This window comes from Vipera ursinii, assembly GCF_947247035.1.
Source record: "Vipera ursinii genome assembly, chromosome: 1".
NCBI classification, from domain to species: Eukaryota; Metazoa; Chordata; class Lepidosauria; order Squamata; family Viperidae; genus Vipera; species Vipera ursinii.
This window is the reverse complement of record NC_139512.1, coordinates 353,488,959-353,513,537: the sequence shown is the minus strand read 5'-3', so window position 1 is coordinate 353,513,537 and position 24,579 is coordinate 353,488,959. Positions and strand designations below refer to the sequence as shown.

Sequence of the window (24,579 nt, the reverse complement as noted above, 5' to 3'; positions counted from 1 at the left end):
GGGAATCAATGCCGGAAACCCGATTCACTTAACAACAGTGTTACTAACATAACCACTATGGTGATTCACTTAACAGCCATGGCAAGAAAGGTCGTAAAATGGGGCAAAACTCATTCAACAACTTTCTCAACAACAGACAACTGTGGTCTTTTAAGTCTCTGCGTTCTTCCTTGCTCTCTTTAATCTAAGTTCCACCTGAACCCACACATACATTTAAGCAGAACGCAACTGCAAGCTGGCCAACCTGGTTATTGTTGCCAACACTGCGCCTCTTGCCAATGTGAAAGAAAGACAACAGCGAAGAGGTGGAAATTGAGGTTATGGCTATCAACAAGCGTTTAGTCAGAAAGCCCCAATCCAATCTAACGTCTATTCAGAAAGGTTTAGTCCCCTCCTTTGATTCGCCTGCTTGTACAATTGGGTAAAACCAGATTATAAAGCTAAATCCTTAACGGATGGGGATTTCATTTCTGGGGCTGCAAAGACTGTGCTTTTAGCCAAGTCTTATCGGCTGTGCTGGCAGAGAGATTACTCAAGACGTCCTTGGATCAGAACGGAGCCTTACCTGGCTTAAATCAATTAGGCACTTAAGGGCGAAGCTGTCAAACCGCAAATGCCTGCCAAATCTGCACATCTTATTATTTCCTTGGCACGGCTGCCTTTCACGTGGCTTTAAAAAGAATGCTTTGGGAGGGACTGAGAAAGCCGCTGAAAACAGTACAAAAATCTTTATTCAGAAGCCACTTCAGGAAGGGACGGGATAGAAGACAAAAGAGGGAAAAACAAAAGAGGTTTTAACGGAACAAAATTATCGCATGTATTAGGAACAAAAATGAGTTTGCCATGAGATCAAGTTTCCTCCTTAGACACAATGCTTCAGCGTTGTACCGATAGTCCTTGACTTTCAACTATTTGTTTCATCATCGTCATCACCATCATCAAGTTGGAAGGGACCTTGGAGGTCATCTAGTCCAACCCCCTGCTCAGGCAGGAAACCCTATATCATTTCAGACAAATGACTGTCCAGTCTCTTCTTAAAAACATCAAGTGTTGGAGCATTCACCGCTTCTGGAGGCAGGTTGTTCCACTGGTTAATTGTTCTTACAGTCAAAAAAATTTCTCCTTAGTTCTAGTAACCATTCAAAGTTCCAACGGCACAGATAAAAGTGACTTACAGCCGTTTTTCACACTCATGACCCCATGATCGTGTGATCAACATTCAGACACTTGACAACTGGCTCATATTTATGACGGTTGCTGCATTCTGAGGGATTCCCCTTTTGCGACCTTCCGTCAATCAAAGTCAAGGGGGAAGCCAGGTTCAGTGAACAACCAAGTTCCTAACTTGACCACTGCAGTGATTCACTTAGCAATGATGGCCAGAAAGGTCGTAAAATGGGACAAAACTCACTTTACTGTCTCGCTTAGCAACAGAAATTTTGGGCACAACTGTAGTCGTAAGTCAAGGACTTTCACCTGTAAGTTGAAGTATACTTCTATTAAAAAATAGGGGAAACTGTGTTTGGGGCAAACGGTTGTCAAATAATCACGATCTGTCCTCATTATGCTTTGTGGAAGATTGAAAAAAATGGGGGGGGGATGTACCCCAGTGTGTTTTAGTTATTCACTCAGTTAGCTGAACCATGAAATGGGCAGCAGATAAATTTGACAGATAGATAGATAGATAGATAGATAGATAGATAGATAGATAGATAGATAGATAGATAGATAAGACAGACGATAAATATAGATTGGTAAGACAGACAGACAGACAAATGATAAATAGAGATAGATTGGTAGACAGACAGACATAGACAGAGAGACAGAGAGACAGATGATAAATAGAGATAGATTGGTAGATAGATAGATAGAGAGAGAGAGAGAGAGAGAGAGAGAGACAGAGATAGAGATAAAGTGAGAGACAGACAGACAGACAAAGATAAATAAATTCTGTTGCTTCTTCTTTTCTATTAAAAGTTTTGTGATTTTCTGATTTGTCCTGAAATATAACTCAGAGCGTACAAAAAAAGAGGGGGGGGGAAGGGCACATCGCACGATGCAATTTAATTGTCAAATAATCCTGATCTATTCTCATTATACTTTGTGGAAGCTTGAAAAAAATAGAAAGTAAAAATGTACCCCAGTATATTTTAGTTATTCGGTCAGAGCTGCCTAAGCTGTGAGATGGTTTAAATAAATTTGATAGATGATAGATAGATAGATAGATAGATAGATAGATAGATAGATAGATAGATAAATAGATACATTCTGCTTCTGCTTCTTTCCTACTAAAAGTTTTGTGATATGGGGCTCTCATTTGCCCCCAAAACATAACTTAGACCATAAGGAAAAGGGGGGGGAAAGACACATGGATGATACAATTTAACCTGCACGATTGTCAAGTAATTCCGATTTGTTCTCATTATGCTTTGTGGGAGCTTGAAACAAAGATGCACTCAAGTGCATTTCAATTGTTCTGGGGTCTCATTCGCCCGTATTGTTCAAACATAATGCAAATCAACAAGGAAAAGAGAAGGGGGAAAAAAATAGGCACATGAACGATTCAATTTAACCGCCACGATTAGCACATCTCCTCGCAAAATCCCTATTGAAACATCCATTGCAAATCAAAGTGGGGGGGGGGAAGAAAGCATTAATGAGACTTTGGCATTCTATTTTCCTCTCTGAAATGGGTTTGCATCATAAGGAGGACAAAGCTGCTGGAAACACACACACACACACACACACACACACACACAGGCACAAAGAACAAATTAAAAACCGCATCATTTTTTTGTTTTGGCCGCTGCAAAGCTTGGTACAGTTTTCTACTTCACTTGCGACAAAGGGAGGTTGCAAGGACGCCTCTGATTACGCAATGAAATCTTTTATTAAACCGAATCTCATTAATACACGATAATAAATAACGCCGCCTGGGATGGCTATGGCCACCTCCAGTGGACGCGCAAGGCTTTTCTCAGATTGAGGTCAGACTGGGATTCCCAAAAGACACATTAAGCTAAAAGTTGGCTCAATCTGGCGGCATAATGAAGAACACAATATCCTGTTACGGAAAACCCAACGCTGCTTAGCGGCTGAGGGGACTAAATCAGCAAGGGTGAGAAGCCCTTACTGTAAATAAATTGGGAGAGAGAGAGAGAGGCGTTATTTTTTTCCCAAAATAAATAAATAAATAAAATAAACCATTGTTATAAAAAAAAAATAATTGCCTTTAAATGTAGGCCAGGCTTCAGCGGCTGTATTTTGTTGGTTTGTTTCTGAAACAGCCTTTGGATGAATGTTCATTTGTTCACTTCTATGGAAATATGGGTTTTGAGGGGATTCAAATAAAGCAGGGGTGTCAAACTCAATTTCACTGAGGGCCGCATCAGCATTGCGGTTGCCCTCAGGGGGGCGTGGCCTGGGTGGGCGTGGCCTAACTGGGTGGGCATGGCTAGACTGTGTATGGCCTACTGGGTGGGCGTGGCCAGCTCTACATCGTTGGCATCAAGAGTGCCTATGGGGGCCTGGGCAGGAGTGGGACAGATCTGGGGGTCTCCGGCAGAAGGAGGGTCTCTGGGCCAGGGCCAAGGCAGTGGGGGCCGTTCCCTCACTGTTTCCAGGATGGCTTTGTGGGCCACATGAAACCACTTCGCGGGCCGTATCCGGCCCCTGGGCCTTGCGTTTGACATGTCTGAAAGAAAGGATGCAAGAATACCATACTCTAAGGCAGTGTTTTCTCACATCTGGCAATTTTTAATTCCCTTGGAGAATTCTGGAAGTTGAGGGTCCACAGGACGTAAAGTTGCCTAATTTGAGAAAATGCTGTTCTGAGATGCCCTTGGAAGTAGCTCTCTCTCTCTCTTTCTATTTACTTACACAGACACACAGACACAGACACACACACACACAGACGTAAACACACACACACACACAAACACACACACACATATGCATATGCATATACACAGTGCTTTTTTTGTAAGAAAAAAGGTGCCGGAATTCAAATCTTGTTAATCTTTTATTTAAAAAATTATATTTTCAGTTCTTAGCATAAATTTAATTTATTGCATTGAAGGCAAATGTTCATAGTAAATTCCAAAATTTTGTCCAATTCTCGTCTGGCAAATCTTCTCAACTCCTCTCCTTGCTGTTAGTATCTATGGCTGAAGCAGCCCGCACACACCGTTTTAATGATTTTGCCACCGACCTGTGCGTTCTATGACAAAAAAAGCACTGCATATACATACATACATACATACATTCTATCATCTATCTCTGCCATTATCTATCAATCTGTCATCTTTTATCAATTATATTTTATTATCTATCATCTGTCATCTTTTATCGATTATATTTTATTATCTATCATCTCTCTCTCTCTCTCTCTCTCTCTCTCTCTCTCTCTCTCTCTCTCTCTCTCTCTCTCTCTCTCCTATCTGCTTCCCACCCATCTCACCTAGTTACACAGTTCAAGAGGTGCAGAGGGAGCCATACCATTGTACATCAGCTTACTTAATTCTGATTTATCCTACTCAGCACCACTTTTCCCAAAAAACCCTACCCAGAAATCCTTCCAAATCAGAGGCCCCTGAAATTGGCACTTACTTGATCCCTGAGACAAAGCTGCTTGGGAACATTAGCAGCAGACTTGGGTTTCTTGGAACACAGCCTTCCAAACATTTTCAGGCAATTAAACCAGTTAAAACAAAATTTCCTGAATTTGTGTTGCTCTTGGCTTTTTTTTTTTTTTGGCAAACATTTCATTACCCAACTGGGTAACGTCATCAGTGCTAAGAGGCAGTGGAGTTTTCCCTGTTTATATACTAGTGGATCGCCTTGTCAGGGTTGGTAGAAGTGGTCTTCAAAACTTTTGGTGGACCAAAATACTTCTCCCCAGCAATCAATAAGTAGATGAGCAGAGATTAACACAAATATTAACACTAGATTAACAATCAAGGTGTACCCCAATCAAGGAACTACCAACTCAGATAAACATTCAAAGAGTAAACAAGAGCCTAACCAGGGAACGACCCAGAACTCTCCCACCAACACTGAAGGAATTAGTATATCAACAGACAGCAATCCCCACTCCCTTCTGGCACTGATGATGTTGCCTAGTTGGGTCATGAAACGTCTGCTAGAAAACCACCCAGCTCAGAGAGCACCAAGAACCCCACAGTTCACCCCTGAGCTGCAAATAGTTCCCTGAAACTTTTGACCAAGAACCAGAGACAAAGGGTTGTTGGGATGATGGTCTCCTGGAATTCAGGTCACGGAAAACCCTGTCTTAGAATATTTTGGACTTTGCAAAGGATGGTGGATCCCATCTGGAGTCTGTTTCAGGCAATACAAGTAGTCCTTGACTTATAACCATTCATATAGTGACCGTTTGAAGATCTAACAGCACTGAAAAAAGGAACTTATGACCGTTTTCCCACACTTACGACCACTGCAGCATCCCCGTGGCTGTGTGATCCAAATTCAGACGCTTGGCAACCGATTCGTATTTATGATGGAGTCACCCGATCCCCTTTTGCGATCTTCTGATGAGCAAAGTCAATGGCGAAGCCAGATTTGCTTAACAACCGGGCTACTAACTTAACAAGCGCAGTGATTCACTTAATAACGGTTGCAAGAAAGGTCGTAGAATGGGGACAAACCTGACTTAACAAATGTCTCACTGAGCAACAGAAATTTTGGGCTCAATTATGGGCCTACATTGAGGACTACCGGGAAAAGCTGGCAAGGGTCAGCTTTGGTCTCTTTACATGGGACAGCTCCAAATTCAGTTCCCCAAATCTAGCCCCCCCCCCGCCCCCAACTACTTCCCAAATGCGTCTTGGACATTATTCCCAGTGTTCCTTTTCAACTTACTAATCCATGGAATGACTTTGCCTCCAGAAGCAGTGAATGCTCCAACACGGGAAGTTTTTAAGAAGAGACTGGACAGCCATTTGTCTGAAATGGTATAGCGTTTCCTGCCTGAGCAGGGGGTTGGACTAGATGACCTCCAAGGTCCCTTCCAACTCTATATTCTATTCTAATGTGCCAAAATCACAAGGATCAGAGAGAAGAGGGTTACCTTTAGAACCTAATATAATTTTTAAGGAAAGCCTGAAGCCAATTTAGTATGCCCACAAGGTTGGAAATACCTGCTTCTAACCCTTCCTATTTCTTTTTACCACATCGTAAACCATATAATGTGGGTCGCGGTGGCTCTGACGCTGAGCTTCTCGATCAGAAGATCGGCAGTTTGGCAGGTCGAATCCCGAGTGCCACGTAGCAGAGTGAGCGCCTGTTACTCGTCCCAGCTTCTGCCAACCTAGCAGTTCGAAAGCACGCAAAAATGCAAGTAGAAAAATAGGGACCACTACGGTGGGAAGGTAACAGCGTTCCGTGTGCCTTTGGCATCTAGTCATGCCGGCCACATGACCACGGAGACGTCCTCGGACAAGCGCTGGCTCTTCGGCTTTGAAACGGAGATGAGCACCGGCCCCTAGAGTTGGAAACGACTAGCACGCATGTGCAGGGGAACCTTTACCTTTACCTTTAAACCATATAATACCATAGAAATAAAGGGATCCCGGATGCCACAGATTTGTTGGTTTTATTACAGATTACTGCAGGTGTCTGTCTAAATACAGTAAAGAGGTCCAATTTCATGTAGGCAGCCTAAAAAAAAAAAGAGACATTTTGTTTATTCCTAAAACATTTGACTGCCTGTTTGCTCAGTTCCTGCATTATAAGCAATATGTGGAAGACGTTTCCTAATTTACCTTTACGTGAAGAATGACAATAAGATGCCCCAAACATATTAAAATGGGACGGAGTTTAGGGATTTTTGCTAGGAATTTTTTTAAAAAATGGTCTAGACGTTCTTGGAAGTGAGGGGACCACCTGGTATTTTTTATTATTATTAAAATTTATGGATTTAAATAAAAGTGACCAAAAACACTTGTAAACAGCACTTTGTGGATTCCTTTCTCAGCTGCAGCAGTCTCAAGTTCCCCGGCTTCCAAAATTCAGATTACGTGTTACACGTTAAAGTTTCTGCTGTAGGAAGAAAGGACAAAATTTGAGATAAGGGACAGCAGACTTACCCAGATCTGCTTTTAAATGACGTATTTGGATGACCCAAACCTTCTCCCTCAATAAATAGAAAAGGGCCTTAGAATCACACTCCACACTTAACAACCGTTGCAGCATCCCCACGGTCACAGGATCAAAATTCAAACGCTTGTCAACTGTCCCGTATTTATGACGGCGGCAGTGTCCTGGGATCATTTGATCACGTTTTTGCGACCTTTTGACAAGCAAAGTCGATGAGGCAGCCAGATTCACTTAACAACCGTGTTGCTCATTTAGCACCCGCAACGATTCACTTAACAACTGTGGCAAGAGAGTTCGTAAAATGGGGCAAAGCTGATTTAGCAACTGTCTCACTCAGCAACAGAAGCTTTGGGCTCAACAGTGGTCGTGAAGTCGAGGACTCTCTGCGTGATGTGGGATTTACACTGGTCCAGCCATTCTCATCGTCAAAACAAGAGAACTTCAAACAGATTTATACTCTTTCAATTAATCAAACCTCATAAAGGGAGAATGCCGAATAACAGAGTTGGAAGGGACCTTGGAGGTCTTCTATTCTGGGGGGGGGGGTGTCACCAAGCCCCCTCCTGGCCACAGCCTGTTTGGAACTGGGCCACGTGAGCGGCTGGCTGGCGCACAAATGCACACAGCTTGACCTGTGTCAGCAGAAGGCTGGTGGGCACACACATAGCTTGTCTTGCGCAAGTGGTTCCCCCATCCCCACTTGTCGGGCTGCCAAGCCATAAAGGTTGGGGACCATAGTTCTAGTCCAGCCCCCTGCTCAAGCAGGAGACCCTATACCAGGGGTGGGCAACCTTGGCTCTTTTATGACTCGTGGACTTCAACTCCCAGAATTCCTGAGCCAGCCATGCTGTAGTGTTCCAGGATCATGTGATCACCTTTTGCGACATTAGAATAGAATAGAATAGAATAGAATAGAATAGAATAGAATAACAGTGTTAGAAGGGACCTTGGAGGTCATCTAGTCCAGCCCCCTGCTCAGGCAGGAAACCCTATACCATTTCAGACAAATGGCTGTCCAGTCTCTTTCTTAAAAACCTCCAGTGATGGAGCGCCCACAACTTCTGGAGGCAAGCTGTTCCATTGGTTGATTGTACTCACTGTCAGGAAGTTTCTCCTTAGTTCCAGGTTGCTTCTCTCCTTGGTTAGTTTCCATCCGTTGCTTCTTGTCCTGCCTTCAGGTGCTTTGGAGGGGAGAATAGCTTGACTGCCTCTTCTTTGTGGCAACCCCTGAGATATTGGAAGGCTGCTATGATGTCTCTCCTGGTTCTTCTCTTCGTTAGACTAGTAAAGGTAAAGGTTCCCCCGCACATGCGTGCTAGTCGTTTCCAACTCTAGGGGCCGGTGCTCATCTCCGTTTCAAAGCCAGCATGTGGCCGGCATGACTACACGCCAAAGGCGCACGGAGCACTGTTACCTTCCCACCGTAGTGGTCCCTATTTTTCTACTTGCATTTTTACGTGCTTTGGAACTGCTAGGTTGGCAGAAGCTGGGACGAGTAACAGGCGCTTGGGATTCGACCCGCCAAACTGCTGACCATCTGATAGACAAGCTCAGCGTCCTAACCCACTGAGCCACTGCGTCCCTTGAGTATGTCTAGTCCCTTAGACTAGACATACTCAATGCCTGCAACCGTTCTTTATTTGTTTTAGCCTCCAGTCCCCTGATCCTCTTTGTTGCCCTTCTCTGCACTCTTTTTTTCTAGAGCCTCAACATCTTTTTTGCATCGCGACCTGCCGAACTGGATGCAGCGTGGCCATCAAATGTGTTTCTCGCAGAACGTACACTTTAACCAAACAATTGATCTATTTTTACAGGTGTAAGAATGCCAGCAAGAAAACACCGAACTAAATCGCCGTTTTGCGCTCTGAGAAAAAATGCCCAGTTTATTTCTAATTCAGTCTGCGGTTTATCACAAAGCGTGATTGCGGAGGATGGAGCGATATAAACGCTCTCTCTTAAAAATAACAGTTGCATCTGCATTTAGACACGTGAGAGCCTTTGGGAAGGTTACTCTGTTATTTGTTTACGGTCTAGATTTGGAAAATAGGATTGACTTGTACTCTCTGTGGAGCTGAAAATCGCAGCTGGTAAGAACATAACCAGCCTAAAGTAGCTGGTAAGAGCTTCAGAATAATCCCTTTAATGTAATATTATAAACTGATTGGGGGCACCCATCATCCCCTTTCAGAAGTGGCTCACTATACAGGTGAGCTGCAATTTGAGAACAAGTTCAAGTCTGCTTACGCAAAAAATTGTTCTGTGGGGCATTGTGCAGTTCTGTTTTGAATTTGGAAGCTTGTCTGGAGAACTTTGCAGTGTTTGCAACTGCTACCAAATTTAATTTGTTTTTAGCCTAGAGCACAGGTAGTCTTTGACTTACAACCACACAATTGAGTTCAAAATTTCGGTTGCTAAGCAAGATGGCTGTTAAGTGGGTTTGGTCCCATTTTGCGACCTTTCATTCCACAGTAAGTGAATCGGGCAGTGGTTGTTAAATAGCACAGTTGTTAAGTGAATCTGGCTTCCCCATTGATTTTGCTTGTCAGCTTTGTGCCAGCCATGTGCTGCAGCTGCATAAAAGGCCAACACAGTTCTAGGCTGCGTTAACCAAGGCATAGAGTCAAGATCACGTGAAGTATTAATACCACTTTACAAGACCTTGGTAAGGCCACACTTGGAATACGGCATCCAGTTTTGGTCACCACGATGTAAAAAAGATGTTGAGACTCTAGAAAAGGCTAGAAAAAATATAAAGAATGGTTGCTGGAAATGGGTATGTCTAGTTTAATGAAAAGAAAGAATGGGGTGACATGTTCCAATATCTCAGGGGCTGCCCCAGAGAAGTCAAGCTATTTCTCCAAAGCAACAGAAGGCAGAACAAGAAGCAATGGATGGAAACTAATCGAAAGAAGCAACCTAGAATTAAGGAGAGCTGGAACAATTAACCAGTGGAACAACCTGCCTCCAGAAGTGGTGAATGCTCCAACACTGGAAGTTTTTAAGAAGAGACTGGCCAGCCATTTGTTTCCTGCCTGAGCAGGGGGCTGGAATAGATGACCTCCAAGGTCCCGTCTAACTCTGTTATTCTATTCTATTCTATTCTATTCTATTCTATTCTATTCTATTCTATTCTTTATTCTATTCTTTATTCTATTCTCTATTCTATTCTATTCTGTTCTGTTCTGTTCTATTCTATTCTATTCTATTCTATTCTATTCTATTCTATTCTATTCTATTCTATTCTATTCTATTCTATTCTATTCTGTCGCAAAAGGTGATCACATGATCCTGGAACACTACAGCCATCATAAATACATGCCGGTTACCGAGCAGCTGGATTTTGATCACGTGGTCATGCAGATGTTGTGATGGTTGTAAGAGCGAAGACCAATTGTTAGATAGATGAAATATAAATAGATAGCGATAATATAGTTGATAGATGATATAGATGGTACGTGATAAGAGATAACTGACATGATAGATAGCTAGATATAGATGATAGATAGATTGTGAGATGCTAGATGTTAAGATAACTGACAGGTGAAATGTGGATAAATTTATATATATATATATGATAAATATTGATAAGAGATGATACATAACTGTCAGATGATAGATGATATAGATAATAGATAACATTGATGAGATAACTGACACATAGGTAAGATAGACGAGATATAGATTAGCAATAATACAGCTGATAGATGATATAGATCAGACATGTCAAACTCACGACATCACGTGACATCGGACAACATATCCGGATTCGCCATTGCCGGCAATGGGGTGGGCACAGCTTCTGGATAATTGTCCAGCCTGCGGGCCGGCAGTTTAACACCGCTGATATAGATAACTGACAGATGAAAGATAGCTAGATATAGATGACAAATATAGATAATAGATGATATAGCTGATGGATAAATGAGATAGATAGATAGATAGATAGATAGATAGATAGATAGATAGATAGATAGATAGATAGATAGATGTGGCTAATAAATAGATGATAGATTACAGATGGATAATCTGATGGAATTAGATGGGAAGAAGCTGAGGAGATAGTGGAAAAACTGATCAATTAAGGGTAGGGCATCCTTATACAGAACCCTGCCTGCCAAATATTTGTTTTTAATTGAAAGCATTTCCCACAATGTTTAAGAGTAAAGCGCTGCAAAGTGATACGCAGAACAAGTGAAAAAAAGGATGAAAATACAGGTGATGGCATTAGAAACAGACATCTGGAAATGACAGGATGACTCTGCTTCTGTTCCACCAGCACATGCAACCATCAAAGAAACGCCAAAGAAAAACTCTTGGAAGCTAATTGAAGAGGAATAAAGTTGATTTGAGTCTACATTCCAGCTTGCCTGGTTTCTGTAGCCCGGCAACTGTTCATTTTAATGACCATAGTTCTAAAAAGAATCTAGAGATAATTCTTAAGACTGGGGGGATTACATCAAGCAATAAGTAGAACTGTTGAATTATATGCTCCAACACTGGAAGTTTTTTAAGAAGAGACTGGACAGCCATTTGCCTGAAATGGTATAGGGTTTCCTGCCTGAGCAGGGGGCTGGACTAGGTGACCTCCAAGGTCCCTTCCAATATTATTATTACTATTATTATTATTGGTGTTGTTGTTGTTGTTAGGGACGCGGTGGCTCAGTGGGTTAGGACGGTGAGCTTGTCGATCAGAAGGTCAGCAGTTTGGCGGGTCGAATCCCGAGTGCCGCGTAACAGAGTGAGCGCCTGTTACTCGTCCCAGCTTCTGCCAACCTAGCAGTTCGAAAGCACGTAAAAATGCAAGTAGAAAAATAGGGACCACTACAGTGGGAAGGTAACAGCGTTCCATGCGCCTCTGGCGTCTAGTCATGCCGGCCACATGACCACGGAGACGTCCTCGGACAAGCGCTGGCTCTTCGGCTTTGAAACGGAGGTGAGCACCGGCCCCTAGAGTCGGAAACGACTAGCACGCATGTGCCGGGGAACCTTTACCATTATTATTATTATTATTATTATTATTATTATTATTATTATTATTATTATTATTATTATTATTATTATTATTATTTATTGTTATTATTATTGTTATTATTATTGTTATTATTATTATTATTATTATTATTATATCCAGAAATAAGCAACATGTCAGGGCTGTATATTCTTTATGCTTAAGACTCCTGGGGAAAACCAACAAGATTTCTTTTTTTAAAAAAAAATGCAGACTTTTTATTCCACCAACTTCCAAAGATCTTTACAGTAAAAGCATCAACCAAAGTAAAATACATAGGTGCATACACATGTACAAAATTACCAGCAAATACAATCTTATTCAAACATCAGCTTGTTTTAAGGCTTTCACAAATGCTAAGAAGCTGGTAGTCTTCTCCACAAAGCAGCAGGTCCATTCTGAAGACTTGGGGGTGAAGACAAGTATGACCACCGAAGGGTGAAAAAGTCAAGGTGGTGGCTGCAACTGTCTTGGTCTTGCTCCTTTTTAGGTGTGTTACACAAATGACACACGTTAAAAAAACTTACTTGGTTCCATTTCCCATTCCTGATTTTTTAAACCAGGGGGATCCCATCCTAGCAACTTTTAAGACTTGTGGACTTCAACTCCCAGAAGTCCCCAGCCAGTATGGAATTCTGGGAGCTGAAGTCAAGTCTTCAAGTGGCCGAGGTTGGACATCCCTGTGGATGCCCTTAGGAAGCTACAGAGACTGATCCCAGCTTGCTGCACAATGAACGTGGGTTGACTTTGGGAGCCACCTCAGTGCAATGGTAGTGAAGTCCAAGAAGAATCACAAAATTCCTACCTTTAATTATGTCCTCCAATGCCATTCTCTGCTTACCTCAATCCTTGCAGGAAAAGCCAGTGAGGAAATTCTTCCCTACCCTACCCTGCAAGGGCACCATTTTGAAACCAAGACTAGATGACTGTTTTACCTGACAGAATCCGGGGGGAAGTAGTCACCAGTGGGTGTAGCAACGGTTAGCCATATGCTGTTGTTGAAAGAGGAATTTGAAAATTGTCTCCAGCACTTAAATATTACTGGGACATTGTCCACACGTTACACAACTCAACATGACCTAAAGACTCGTTTCTTCTCAAGAGGTCTGGAAGTCAGTCACATGAGAAGATCTTGCATGATGGATCTACCAAGCTCACACTGTCCCATCTCCGTGACTTCTTCTGTCTGGCCTTGAACGATGCAGAAGGAAGATGTTTCTAGCCAATGGTCAATCTTGAAACTCATGAACATCAGAAAGGGCCTTGTAATGGATGTCATCTTACATTAGCTATTGAGATCTTTAATGGGACCTGAAGGTTTCGTACAACATGGATCTCACTAGATCAGGGCTTTTCAACCTTTTCACCCACTGTACCACCTTTAGGATATGGCAACATCCGAGTACCACCAGTTGCCTAGCAAGGTGTCAAAAACATGATGATACAAACAAAAAAAAGGAAAAAAGTGATGAAGTACAGGTAGTCATCGACTTACAACAGTTAGCTTAGTGACTGTTTGAAGTTACAATGGCACTGAAAAAAGTGCCCCCCAAGCCACAGCCGAGCAACACACCTGCCTGCCCGCACTCTTCCACCTGTCTGAGGTTTTCATTGTTGTGAGCATCTGTTGAGGATTGGCAGCAGGGGTGGGGCAGGGGGGGTGTCTGGTTTTTATTCCCCTCCGTCCACTGGGTGGTTGCAGCAGGTTGTGGTCACTTCACATGACACGGGGAGACTGTGACCATCATAAATATGAATCAGTTGCCAAGCATCTGAATCTAAATCACAAGACCCTGGAGATGCTGCAACGTTCCAGCTGATCAGCGCTTCTTCTGGGCTCAGCAGAAGCGCCAGGATCAGTGCCGAGCTCCAGCTGGAGCCTGGCGCTGATCCTGGCGCTTCCGCTGAGCCCTGACAGCCCTGCAGTTCCAGCCGTCTCTCGCTCAGGCTTGTCCGGTGCTGACACCAATTCAGCTTACTCCCCTCCCCCACTACTTTTCAAGGACGGTCGCGTACCACCTGCTAGGTGCCAACGTACCACAGGTGGTACCCGTACCACTGGTTGAAAAGCCCTGGGCTAGATAACTAATATGACCACTCATACTCTTCAATCTACACATTCTTTAAGGTTACCTGTTGTTGGTGTGCCTCTGTTATTAGATGACCTCCTGGCTCTTCGTTTATACCTTCTCTGTACTTTCAGCCCTTCAATAGATTCAGGATTCAATTAATTTTCCCCCCTAATTATTACAACCCCCAAGCCCTCCCTTGCTTATATTCAAATGACAACATATTATTTAAGACAACTTTATTCTAATGCTTCAGAAGCTTTCCTTCAATTACTCCATCATTGTATTTTTTTCACAAAGAGGCAAATGAAAAATGATGAAGCTCGTGGGTCAATATCTAACACGCCACGATGATTTATTTGACAATGATTAAGAAAATGATTAATGATTAAGAAAAATGTTTGTCCCAGATTGAAAGAAAGGAAGATGAGTTTGGGAGAGAGAGAAAAAAAAGGGAAGGAAAAAATTATACCACATAGTTAATAAGCTGTTCTAAAATTGCTACTAATGGGTTTATAAGTTCTTATGATATGTTCCTTACAAACATGTTCTACTCAGAAGAAATGGACATTACAAGAGATCCAATGGATATGAAGTGGCGTTCCCAATTATAAGATTAATTCCTAACAATCTCATCAGCCTTGATGTGACACAAATTTTGACCATCACTTATAAGGTCTCAGACTTACATCTTTAATTAAATGTGCTCCGGTGCCTGAGACTTGATTTGATTCCCCAAAATATTTGAGGATGCATTTATATTTGACACAAATCAAGTCATTATGCAGAAAACTAAATAAAGTCCTGGTGAAGAAGCATAGCACTGATTCATTCTATATATTTTCCTAGCAAAATAATGCCTGCAGACTTCTTCATAATAAAAAAATATGTTGGTGATAGGCTCATGAAATATTTAATTCTTGCTACCCGCTTATGCCATAATATCTGTTTTGCCAGTTCTGATGGTGGATAATATTACATAAAAGTGTAGAATTGCTTATTTACTGTAAAAAAAGCTACTTGGTTTGGTTTAGCTTTCCCAGTTCATGGTAGGCACACTGTGATTGTTTAAAAAGGCCAAAGGATAGGGAATGGGAACACAGTCTCCAAAATTTCAGCAAACCAACATGGTTTTGATCAATCTTCCTAAGCTGGTAGCCACTAATCTAATTCAATAATCGATCTTTTTGCAAGCGTTGCGTTTTGTTAATCAAATTACACTCATATAAACTCAATATCTCCTCCTTACCCCAAGGGAAAAAAGTAGTGAGTGAAGTAGGCCCTATTACATTTATCTGGAAATGATCTCATTGGCTTCTTCATATAAACCTGATTCTTTCCACAAACAGGCTGGTGAGACATAATAATAAAACGAAGATGGGACAATCAGTTTGCAGCAGAAGAACCCAAGACCCAAGTGGTTTCTCCTGCCTTTTTAACATCTCTAAAGTTTTCCCAAGACTACACTAATTGTTGTCCATCCTAGGTTGGATCTGTTCCTGAAAGGAATGGTTCAGCCTCTTTTAGGAGAAAGACAGGCAGAGACAGGGAGCGGAGTCAAGAGAGGAATTAGCCTGGAGTCCTTACGTTCCCGCAGATGGCCTCCAGGCTAGTTCCTCTCTCGACTCTGCTTCTTCTCCTACATCTCCTCTGCTTTCTCTGCAATGTTCTGTAATAAGAAGGGGTCCAATCCGTGACTGGTTGGAAACGCCAGTCATCTTGATGGATGGATGCTCCCTTTCATTCCTCAACACTTGTAGAGACAGGGACGCGGATAAAGGTACCGCATCACATCTTCCTGTCTGTCATGTTGCAGAAGAGAACGGGAGGCGAGGTGGGACGTTTTTGGACATGGTTGCTGAATCTCCATTCCGAGTCAACTTTTTCCGTGAAGGCAGATGTCCCCGAAGTACAGATGTCCCTCCAGTTTCCCGAAAAACGGATTCTCTAAATCGGTTCCTGACCTTCACTAGAAACAGTTGACCCTGTTTTTCTCCAGCCTGATTTTTAACGCTTAAGTGAACCCAGGGCGAGACACACCTTTGATCTGTGATCCAGGAAGCTGGTTTTCCTTGTCCTTTGCCTCCTGCTGGCTTTCTTCGAGGCCAACATTATGCCCAGCTGCCTCAGTGGCCCTTCTGTTTTTCTGACTGTCCTCCAGGATCCCCCACCACTCTGCGTCCACTCCTGCTTCCCCTTTAAACCTGGAGGTGGCATCTCCCGGCTTCTGAGCGTTGGGCGGACAAAGTTCATCCACCAGAACGGTGTTTGCGGTTTCAAAAGAAGTGAAGGTACTGTTGTAATTGTGAATCGAGACTTCATCCTTCTCTTCCACCAACTCTTCGTCATCATACAGTTCAGGCGTAAAACAGAGCCTGTCTTCTCCGGCGTCAGTTTCGACACCTAGGCCTGACCTGGAAAGTTCAATGTTTGCTCTCCTTGGAGAAGACACGACCTCCTCCAAGTCTTCATGTCCAGTCTGCTGGCTTCTGTGGGGACATTTCTCAGTCATCAAGCTAATCTTTGTTCTCGGAGAACTGCCAATCATTTCCCCATCTGTCAATTGTCTTATTGGTTGGTCTTCTTCAACCCAGAATGCATTCCGCTGAGGTCCATGGGTAACGGATTGACTCTTTTCTTCTATTGCTCTTTCTATCCGTCCGGTAGCCTTGAAGACGTCATTCTTCTTTACCGCTGGTGTTGAATTTAGCATTTTAGTGAAGTAACTTTTTATGCTGCCAGTAGAGAACTGACCGTTCGTTTTCCCCCTACTGTTTCCAACAGGTGAAGCCTTGGGGCTGGAGTCTGTAAATTTGTTTTGTTTTATGGTCTGGTAAGAGGATGGAGAATCTGGGGGAGGAAGAGCAGATAATAAGAAAGAGAGACAGAAGGAGAGTTGATTAATTCTTGTCATGAGCATACCCATGAGTGCTTGGGTTTCAGGATAATTGATTAAATAATAGATTTATATCCCATCCTTACTTATTTATTTTTCTAAACTTTCTATTTTATCAAAAAAAAAGTTGAAATACAAAAGTCCAACACATTTTAAAAAAACAACAAAAAAGTGAGTGCAACAGTTGTTACGTCAACGCAATCGTTGTTAAGCAAAGCCACTGTCTGCATGGGACGTCTTTTGCCAGAAACTGGAAGTAAACATCAGTTTCCAGCAAAAAAAAATGTAAATTGTGGTCACGTGTCCATGGAATACTGAAAGTAAGAGAAAAGGAGAAGGGAGGGAGGGAGGAAAGAAGAAGGAAGGAAAAAGGAGGGAGATGGAAAGGAGGGAAGAAGGAAGGAAGGAAAGAAGGAAGGAGGGACATGGAAGGGAGGGAGGAAGGAGGGAAGGAAAAAGGAGGGAGGTGGAAGGAAGGAAGGAAGGAAGGAAGGAAGGAAGGAAGGAAGGAAGGAAGGGAGGAAGGAAAGAAGGAAGGAGGGCAGGAAAAAGGAGGGAGGTGGAAGGAAGGAAGGAAGGAAGGAAGGAAGGAAGGAAGGAAGGAAGGAAGGAAGGAAGGAGATGGAAGGGAGGGAGGGAGGAAAGAAGAAGGAAGGAAAAAGGAGGGAGATGGAAAGGAGGGAAGAAGGAAGGAAGGAAAGAAGGAAGGAGGGACATGGAAGGGAGGGAGGAAGGAGGGAAGGAAAAAGGAGGGAGGTGGAAGGAAGGAAGGAAGGAAGGAAGGAAGGAAGGAAGGAAGGAAGGCAGGAAAAAGGAGGGAGGTGGAAGGAAGGAAGGAAGGAAGGAAGGAAGGAAGGAAGGAGATGGAAGGGAGGGAGGGAGGAAAGAAGAAGGAAGGAAAAAGGAGGGAGATGGAAAGGAGGGAAGAAGGAAGGAAGGAAAGAAGGAAGGAGGGACATGGAAGGGAGGGAGGAAGGAGGGAAGGAAAAAGGAGGGAGGTGGAAGGAAGGAAGGAAGGAAGGAAGGAAGGAAGGAAGGGAGGGAGGAAGGAAAGAAGGAAGGAGGGCAGGAAAAAGGAGGGAGGTGGAAGGAAGGAAGGAAGGAAGGAAGGAAGGAAGGAAGGAAGGAAGGAAGGAGATGGAAGGAAGGGAGGGAGGAAGGAAAGAAGGAAGGAGGGCAGGAAAAAGGTGGGAGATGGAAGGGAAGGAAGGAAGGAAGGAAGGAAGGAAGGAAGGGAAGGAAGGAGATGGAAGGAAGGGAGGGAGGAAGGAAAGAAGGAAGGAGGGCAGGAAAAAGGTGGGAGATGGAAGGGAAGGAAGGAAGGAAGGAAGGAAGGAAGGAAGGAAGGAAAGGAAGGAAGGAAGGAAAGGAAGGAAGGAAGGAAGGAAGGAAGGAAGGAAGGAAACATTAAAAATGTTAATGTTGTAAAGGAATTCCACCCTGCGTCCGGCATTCCATCAACACTACACACAGCTGCTTGTTCTGTATTAGCAAAATCAAACCAGCCCCGTCGATGGCTTTCCACCCTCCGGAACTGAACTCCCGTCTTTGTAGAGACTGTGACCAGTTTTCAAGCAAGCAAGCAGATTGACACGCCGTAAGGGAGCCTCCTGCCTTCGGTGTATATACAACTAAGTACGGGGAGGAACTGCCGTGGAACATTTTGTAAAGATGGGTTTAATCCCTCCTTTCCACTCGGGAACAAAGGGAGCCCTGTGTGTGGCCCAACACAGCCCTGCAGGCTTCGTGGGGACTTTTTTTTTTTTACAGCTGGCAGCTCTTGGCTCTCCACTGGCTCAGGACGATGCTTCAGAATCCAGCGGGCATTTCCCTGGAGTTGCAGGAAAAGCTACAGAAAGCGGCTGTACAATCCCAGGGACAGACGCTGCTACTTTAAAGAGTTGCGGGGGAGGGGGGGATGCGAATGCCTTCATAGGCTTCAGAACAAACACCTCCCTGCTCCTAAATCTGCCCAGCCAAGTTCAGGTGATGGAAGTCTCCTGAAAAACAAAAGAAACCCTTCCTTCCTTCCCTTATTTCCTTCCTTCCTTGTTTTCCTCCCTCCCTTCCTTTTTCTTCCTTCCACCCATATTTCCCTTTTCTTCTTTCTCCTTCCTTCCTTTCCTTATTTTCCTCCCTCCCTTCCTTTTTCTTCCTTCCATCTCTATTTTTTCCTCGCTTCCTTCCTTTTTCTTCCTTCCGCCCATATTTCCCTTTTCTTCCTTCTCCTTCCTTCCTTCATTTCCTTCCATCCTTATTTTCCTCCCTCCCTTCCTTTTTCTTCCTTCCATCTCTATTTTTTTTCTTCCTTCCTTCCGCCCATATTTCCCTTTTCTTCCTTCTCCTTCCTTCCTTCATTTCCTTCCATCCTTATTTTCCTCCCTCCCTTCCTTTTTCTTCCTTCCATCTCTATTTTTTTTCTTCCTTCCTTCCTTCCTTCTGCCCATATTTCCCTTTTATTCTTTCTCCTTCCTTCCTTCATTTCCTTCCATCCTTATTTTCCTCCCTCCCTTCCTTTTTCTTCCTTCCATCTCTATTTTTTTTCTTCCTTCCTTCCTTCTGCCCATATTTCCCTTTTATTCTTTCTCCTTCCTTCCTTCATTTCCTTCCATCCTTATTTTCCTCCCTCCCTTCCTTTTTCTTCCTTCCATCTCTATTTTTTTCGTCCTTCCTTCCTTCCGCCCATATTTCCCTTTTCTTCTTTCTCCTTCCTTCCTTCATTTCCTTTCCTTCTTTATTTTCCTTCCTCCCTTCCTTTTTCTTCCTTCCATTTTTTCTTGCTTCCTTCCTTCCTTCTGCCCATATTTCCCTTTTCTTCCTTCTCCTTCCTTCCTTCCATCCTTATTTTCCTCGCTCTCTTCCTTTTTCTTCCTTCCATCTCTATTTTTTTTCTTCCTTCCTTCCTTCCTTCCGCCCATATTTCCCTTTTCTTCCTTCTCCTTCCTTCCTTCATTTCCTTCCATCCTTATTTTCCTCCCTCCCTTCCTTTTTCTTCCTTCCATCTCTTTTTTCTTCCTTCCTTCCTTCTGCCTTCCGCCCATATTTCCCTTTTCTTCCTTCTCCTTCCTTCCTTCCTTCCTTCCTTCCTTATTTTTCTTCCTTCCATCCTTCCTTTTTCTTCCTTCCATCCTCCTCCTCTCTAGTCTCCTGCCTTTCATTCTCATTTTTTCTTTCCTTCCCTCCTTCTTTCATTTTCCTTCTTTCCCTCTACCCATCCTTGGTTCGTTCGTTCCAACTTCCTCCCTCCCTGCCCCCCTTGAACTTACCAACTCACTCATCCACTCCTTCTTTCCTTCCTTCCCTTCCTTCCTTCTTTTCCTACCTACCTACCTACCTACCATGTTGACAAAATCATCTCATGACATTTTCCGTTTTCTTGCAGGAGTCCTTAAATCACGGGTGTCAAACTCGCCGCGTCACGTGACGCATCACGACTTTTTTCACATTGCCGGAGCTGGGGTGGGCGCGGCCCCCACATGATGCAACTGGCTGGCGGACCAGCAGTTACGATGATAATCATCATCATCATCATCATCATCAAGTTGGAAGGGACCTTGGAGGTCATCTGGTCCAACCCTCTGCTCAGGCAGGAAACCCTAGACCGTTTCAGACAAAAGTTTGAGACACCTCTGCCTGAAATGATTTCTGACAAGGAGATTTCAGACAAAAAAAAAGTTCCTAAAACCGCCGTGCAAAAAGCGCACGAGATGGCAAGACCTTCCGAGGTGAGACCACGGCAATCTGACGAGACAGTTTTAGCCCCTTTTAAAAATTGGGTTTTCAGGTGCAGGGTTCCTGATGAAGGATGGCTTGGGATGAAAGCAAGATCCTCGTATCATGCCCGTAAGGCCGTCCAGAAATAAGCAGAACTAAAGCATTTGTTGTTGTTGTTTTAAAAAAATCTTAGCAAGATTAACTTTACTCTGACGAAAGGTCCCATGACTAACCGGATGGGATCGGGTGAGTTGTGATGGGGCCTGCAGCACCTGTTTCTGGAGCCGAATCTCGTGCTTCCTTTTCACGAAGAGCTCCTGGGGACAAAGGAAGGGTTTCCTCTAGAGGAGAAAGGGGTGTCAGAGTCTTTGGACTTGTAGACTTGAGAAGCGAGCTGTTGTTATCCAGAAGTGCAGCTCCGGAGCCATTCTGGTTCATTTTAGCAAAGGCATCCAAAGAGCCGAGGGCGCTATCGAAGTCTTTGTAGTGCTGGATCTGCTGCCGAATCCATTTAGACAACCCTGGGGCAGTGATATAATGAATTAGAGATGAATCATTATTACATTACAATTACATTATAATTATACATTATAACAGGGGTCTTCAAAACTTGGCCCTTTTAGGACTCGTGGACTTCAACTCCCAGAATTCCTCAGCCAGGCCTATAGTCCATGGGGTCACAAAGAGTCGGATGTGACTTAGCGACTGAACAGCAACAAATGAAACTGGAATCACAAACCAGATCGGTTGGATCCAATTTGTGGTAACGATTATGCCTCTGAAACAAAACTTTTGCTGAATTTTCAATCCAAGTCGTACAATCTCAGAAAACAGAAGAAGGTTGAGGAGAACTCCAGGATTCACATTGTTGGTTTTTTAAAAAAATGTATGATCTCGCAAAACAGCACAAGGCTGAAGATAACCCAAAGATTCAAGTTCTATTTTTTTTTTAAAAAAAAAGCACCATTATTATGTCCTCCTCGTGGCTCAAGGCTCAATTTTTTTAAAAAAAAATTGCCACGTTCCCTTCCTCTCCCACTTCTCCAGGGTCAGGGAGAAGAGAAATTTTGGAAACGTTCCCGTGTCCTTAAGTCCTCAGCTGTTCACTCAAGGACACCTTGGGAAATTAAAGGACTCTGCTGATGCGCAACTGGGCTGCTTGTTTTCCTGCCAAGGCAAGACAGAGGCAGCTGGGAAGAAGTGTTTCAGAGATGTGACGGAAAAGAGCAGTCGTCCAAGGCTGCTTTTCGTAGATGTGGAGGGGAGACGACGTCTTTTGTCTGCTCAGCGAAGAGCAATGATAATCTTTCAGCCTTGGTTGAGTCCAAGAGCCAAACTTTAAGAGCAAATGTTTGAAGTAAGCGAAGAATAAACCTCAACTGCTACGTAAGAGATTCACGATCTTTTTTATTATTATTATATTGCTGGTGTACAAGGAGTCCCCCGATGTACGGCCACAACTGGGCCCCAAATTTTCACCGCTAAGCAAGAAGTGAGCTTTGCCCCATTTTACCACCTTTTTTTTGGGGGGGGGCACAATTGCTATGTTCAGGATCCTTGGCTATCCTCAGCCTTCCACTGTTTTGTGAGATTCTACAACCTGGACTGAAAATTTGTTTTGGAGGAGGTATCATCATTACAATGAATTGGATCCAACTTGCTTGGGTTCTAATGGGTTTAGCTTTGCGATCCCAGTTTTGCTTGTTGTTGGTTGTTCAGACACGAAGTTGTTTCCGACTCTTGGTGACCCCATGGACTATAGCAGTGGTGGGGAACCTCTGGCACATGTGCCAGAGGAGGCACTCAGAGCCCTCTTTGTGGGCACAGGTGCCATGTCTCGGAGATGGCCACCCAAGGTCCCACATGGCCGGATGCATCCCGGCATGGCTGGCTTCCTCCCCCCACCCGCCATCCCATCCCTCCTGGCCTCGCATGCTCTCCTTTTCCCGGGCACGACCCACTGCATCACCTCCTCAGCTGTCATCCAGCTGTTCACCCTTGAGGCGGCTTCTCTGAACTGCTGGCGGTGGGCTGCGGAGCCCCAGAGTGCGCCGGTCAAGCAGCCAGCAGGCTGTGGCTGCTGATGGACACCGTCGGCCCCCATGAGCTCGCTGGCCTCTGTGGGCGGGGGGCGATGGTGTCAGGCAGCAGCTGCCCCAGGCCCTGCCTCACCTTGCCCTGCGGCAATGGCACCCCCGCGCTGCCTCGCTTCACCCCACAAGACGAGCCTCCTGCCCACCACCCCACCCGCCAGTGACCCCCTGGATCTCCCCCAACCTTGCCTGGCCCCCACAGGCGTCCCTCCTCATGAGCAACATCAAGGTGACCATGCCCACTTTGGCCACACCCACCCAGTCTTCCATGACCACCACAGCCACGCCCACCCAGCGGGCCACCTCCCACCTGGCGATAAATAGGAGGGTTTTGGGTTGCAGTTTGGGCACTCGGTCTCTAAAAGGCTCGCCATTTCTGGACTATAGCACACCAGCCCCCCTTCTCTCCCCGTGGGTTGCCACGGAAAAGAGAGGGTCAAGCTATTCTCCAAAGCGCCAGAGGGGAGGACAAGAAGCAATGGATGGAAATTAATCAAGGAGAGAAGCAAGCTAGAATGAGGGAGAAATTTCCTGATGGTGAGAGCAATTAATCTATGGAAGGATTTGCCTCCAGATGTTGTGGTTGCAGTTGTTCAGCGAATCATGTAGTAATTAAACGAAGCTGGCTTCCCCCGTTGACTTGGCATGTCGGAAGCCAGCTGGGAAGTTTACACATGATGATCACATGAGCCCGGGACAGTGCAACTGTCACAAAGACATGCCAATTGCCAAGTGCCCAAATTTTGATCATCTGACCACGAGGGTGCTGGTTGTAAGTGTGAAGTCACATTTTCCAGTGCTGTGGTAACTTCATATGGTCCCTAAACGCTTGGTTTCTAAGTCAAGGACTACCTGTACGATGAGTCCTGCAGGTTTATTCTGAAAAACTAAAATTCCTCTTCTGACAACCTGCCAGGACAGCAGGGTAAAATACAAACAGAAATAATTACACAATAGAGAACGCTCCATCGGCCAAAAAAAATTCAGCGTGAAAATTACGTGGGATCAATGGCCTTGTGTATATTGCGCGTGTCGGTGTGTGTACAGACATGTACGCACAAGGCAAAGGAGAGGGGAGGGGAACGCGAGACATTCCACATGTGGGATTATAATTCCCATCTTGTTTTTTTTCCCCTGGCTGTTGGCCACACTGGATGAGTTAGTGGGAGTTGAAGATGAACAATACCGGAATGGCTACAGCTTCTCCACACCTGTGAAACCGGCGCCAGTAAGTGATACCTTTGAAAGCTTCTTAGATTTCCGTTTGAATATAATTAATTCATAAATATTTAGTGCCTTCTCTGATTTAATGGGTCTTGTTTCAACAAGAAAGAGGTTAAGGGGAAAAAAAAATACCATTATGGCAAATACCAAGTTGCAAAGGAAAAAAGCAAAACGAAACGAAAAACCCCACCCACCACGGATTGCATCTAAAATTACTGTTGAAAGAGATTTTAATGAGAGTCACTGTCATCCTTTCATTTTACGCCCTTCGGTGACATGGCCCAAACGGTTCATGTCGTGGAAACGGAGCACCACCTACTGTCACGACAAGGGCAGTGTGGGCTTTTATCAAGTCTACAAAATTGCTGAGGGAGGCCAAATAAAGAATTAAGATTACAGAATAGAGAATAACAAAACTAGAAAGGTCTTCTAGTCCAGCCCCCTGTTCCAGCAGGAGACCCT

At 44.1% G+C, this 24,579-nt stretch overlaps 1 protein-coding gene across 1 annotated transcript in view; it reads right to left on the bottom strand.

Moving 5' to 3' along the window:
* Nucleotides 1-12,334: 12,334 nt before the first annotated feature.
* Nucleotides 12,335-24,579, bottom strand: part of BRIP1 (BRCA1 interacting DNA helicase 1) — a 114,471-nt gene continuing 102,226 nt past the window's right edge. The window contains exons 19-23 of the mRNA XM_083379665.1: nucleotides 21,034-21,321; nucleotides 16,231-17,040; nucleotides 14,255-14,326; nucleotides 13,062-13,113; nucleotides 12,335-12,969 (exon numbers count right to left, since the gene is read on the bottom strand). Coding sequence (XP_083235791.1) covers nucleotides 13,103-13,113; nucleotides 14,255-14,326; nucleotides 16,231-17,040; nucleotides 21,034-21,321 — 1,181 coding nt within the window. The 3' untranslated portion in view covers nucleotides 12,335-12,969; nucleotides 13,062-13,102. The remainder of the gene's footprint in view (nucleotides 12,970-13,061; nucleotides 13,114-14,254; nucleotides 14,327-16,230; nucleotides 17,041-21,033; nucleotides 21,322-24,579) is intronic.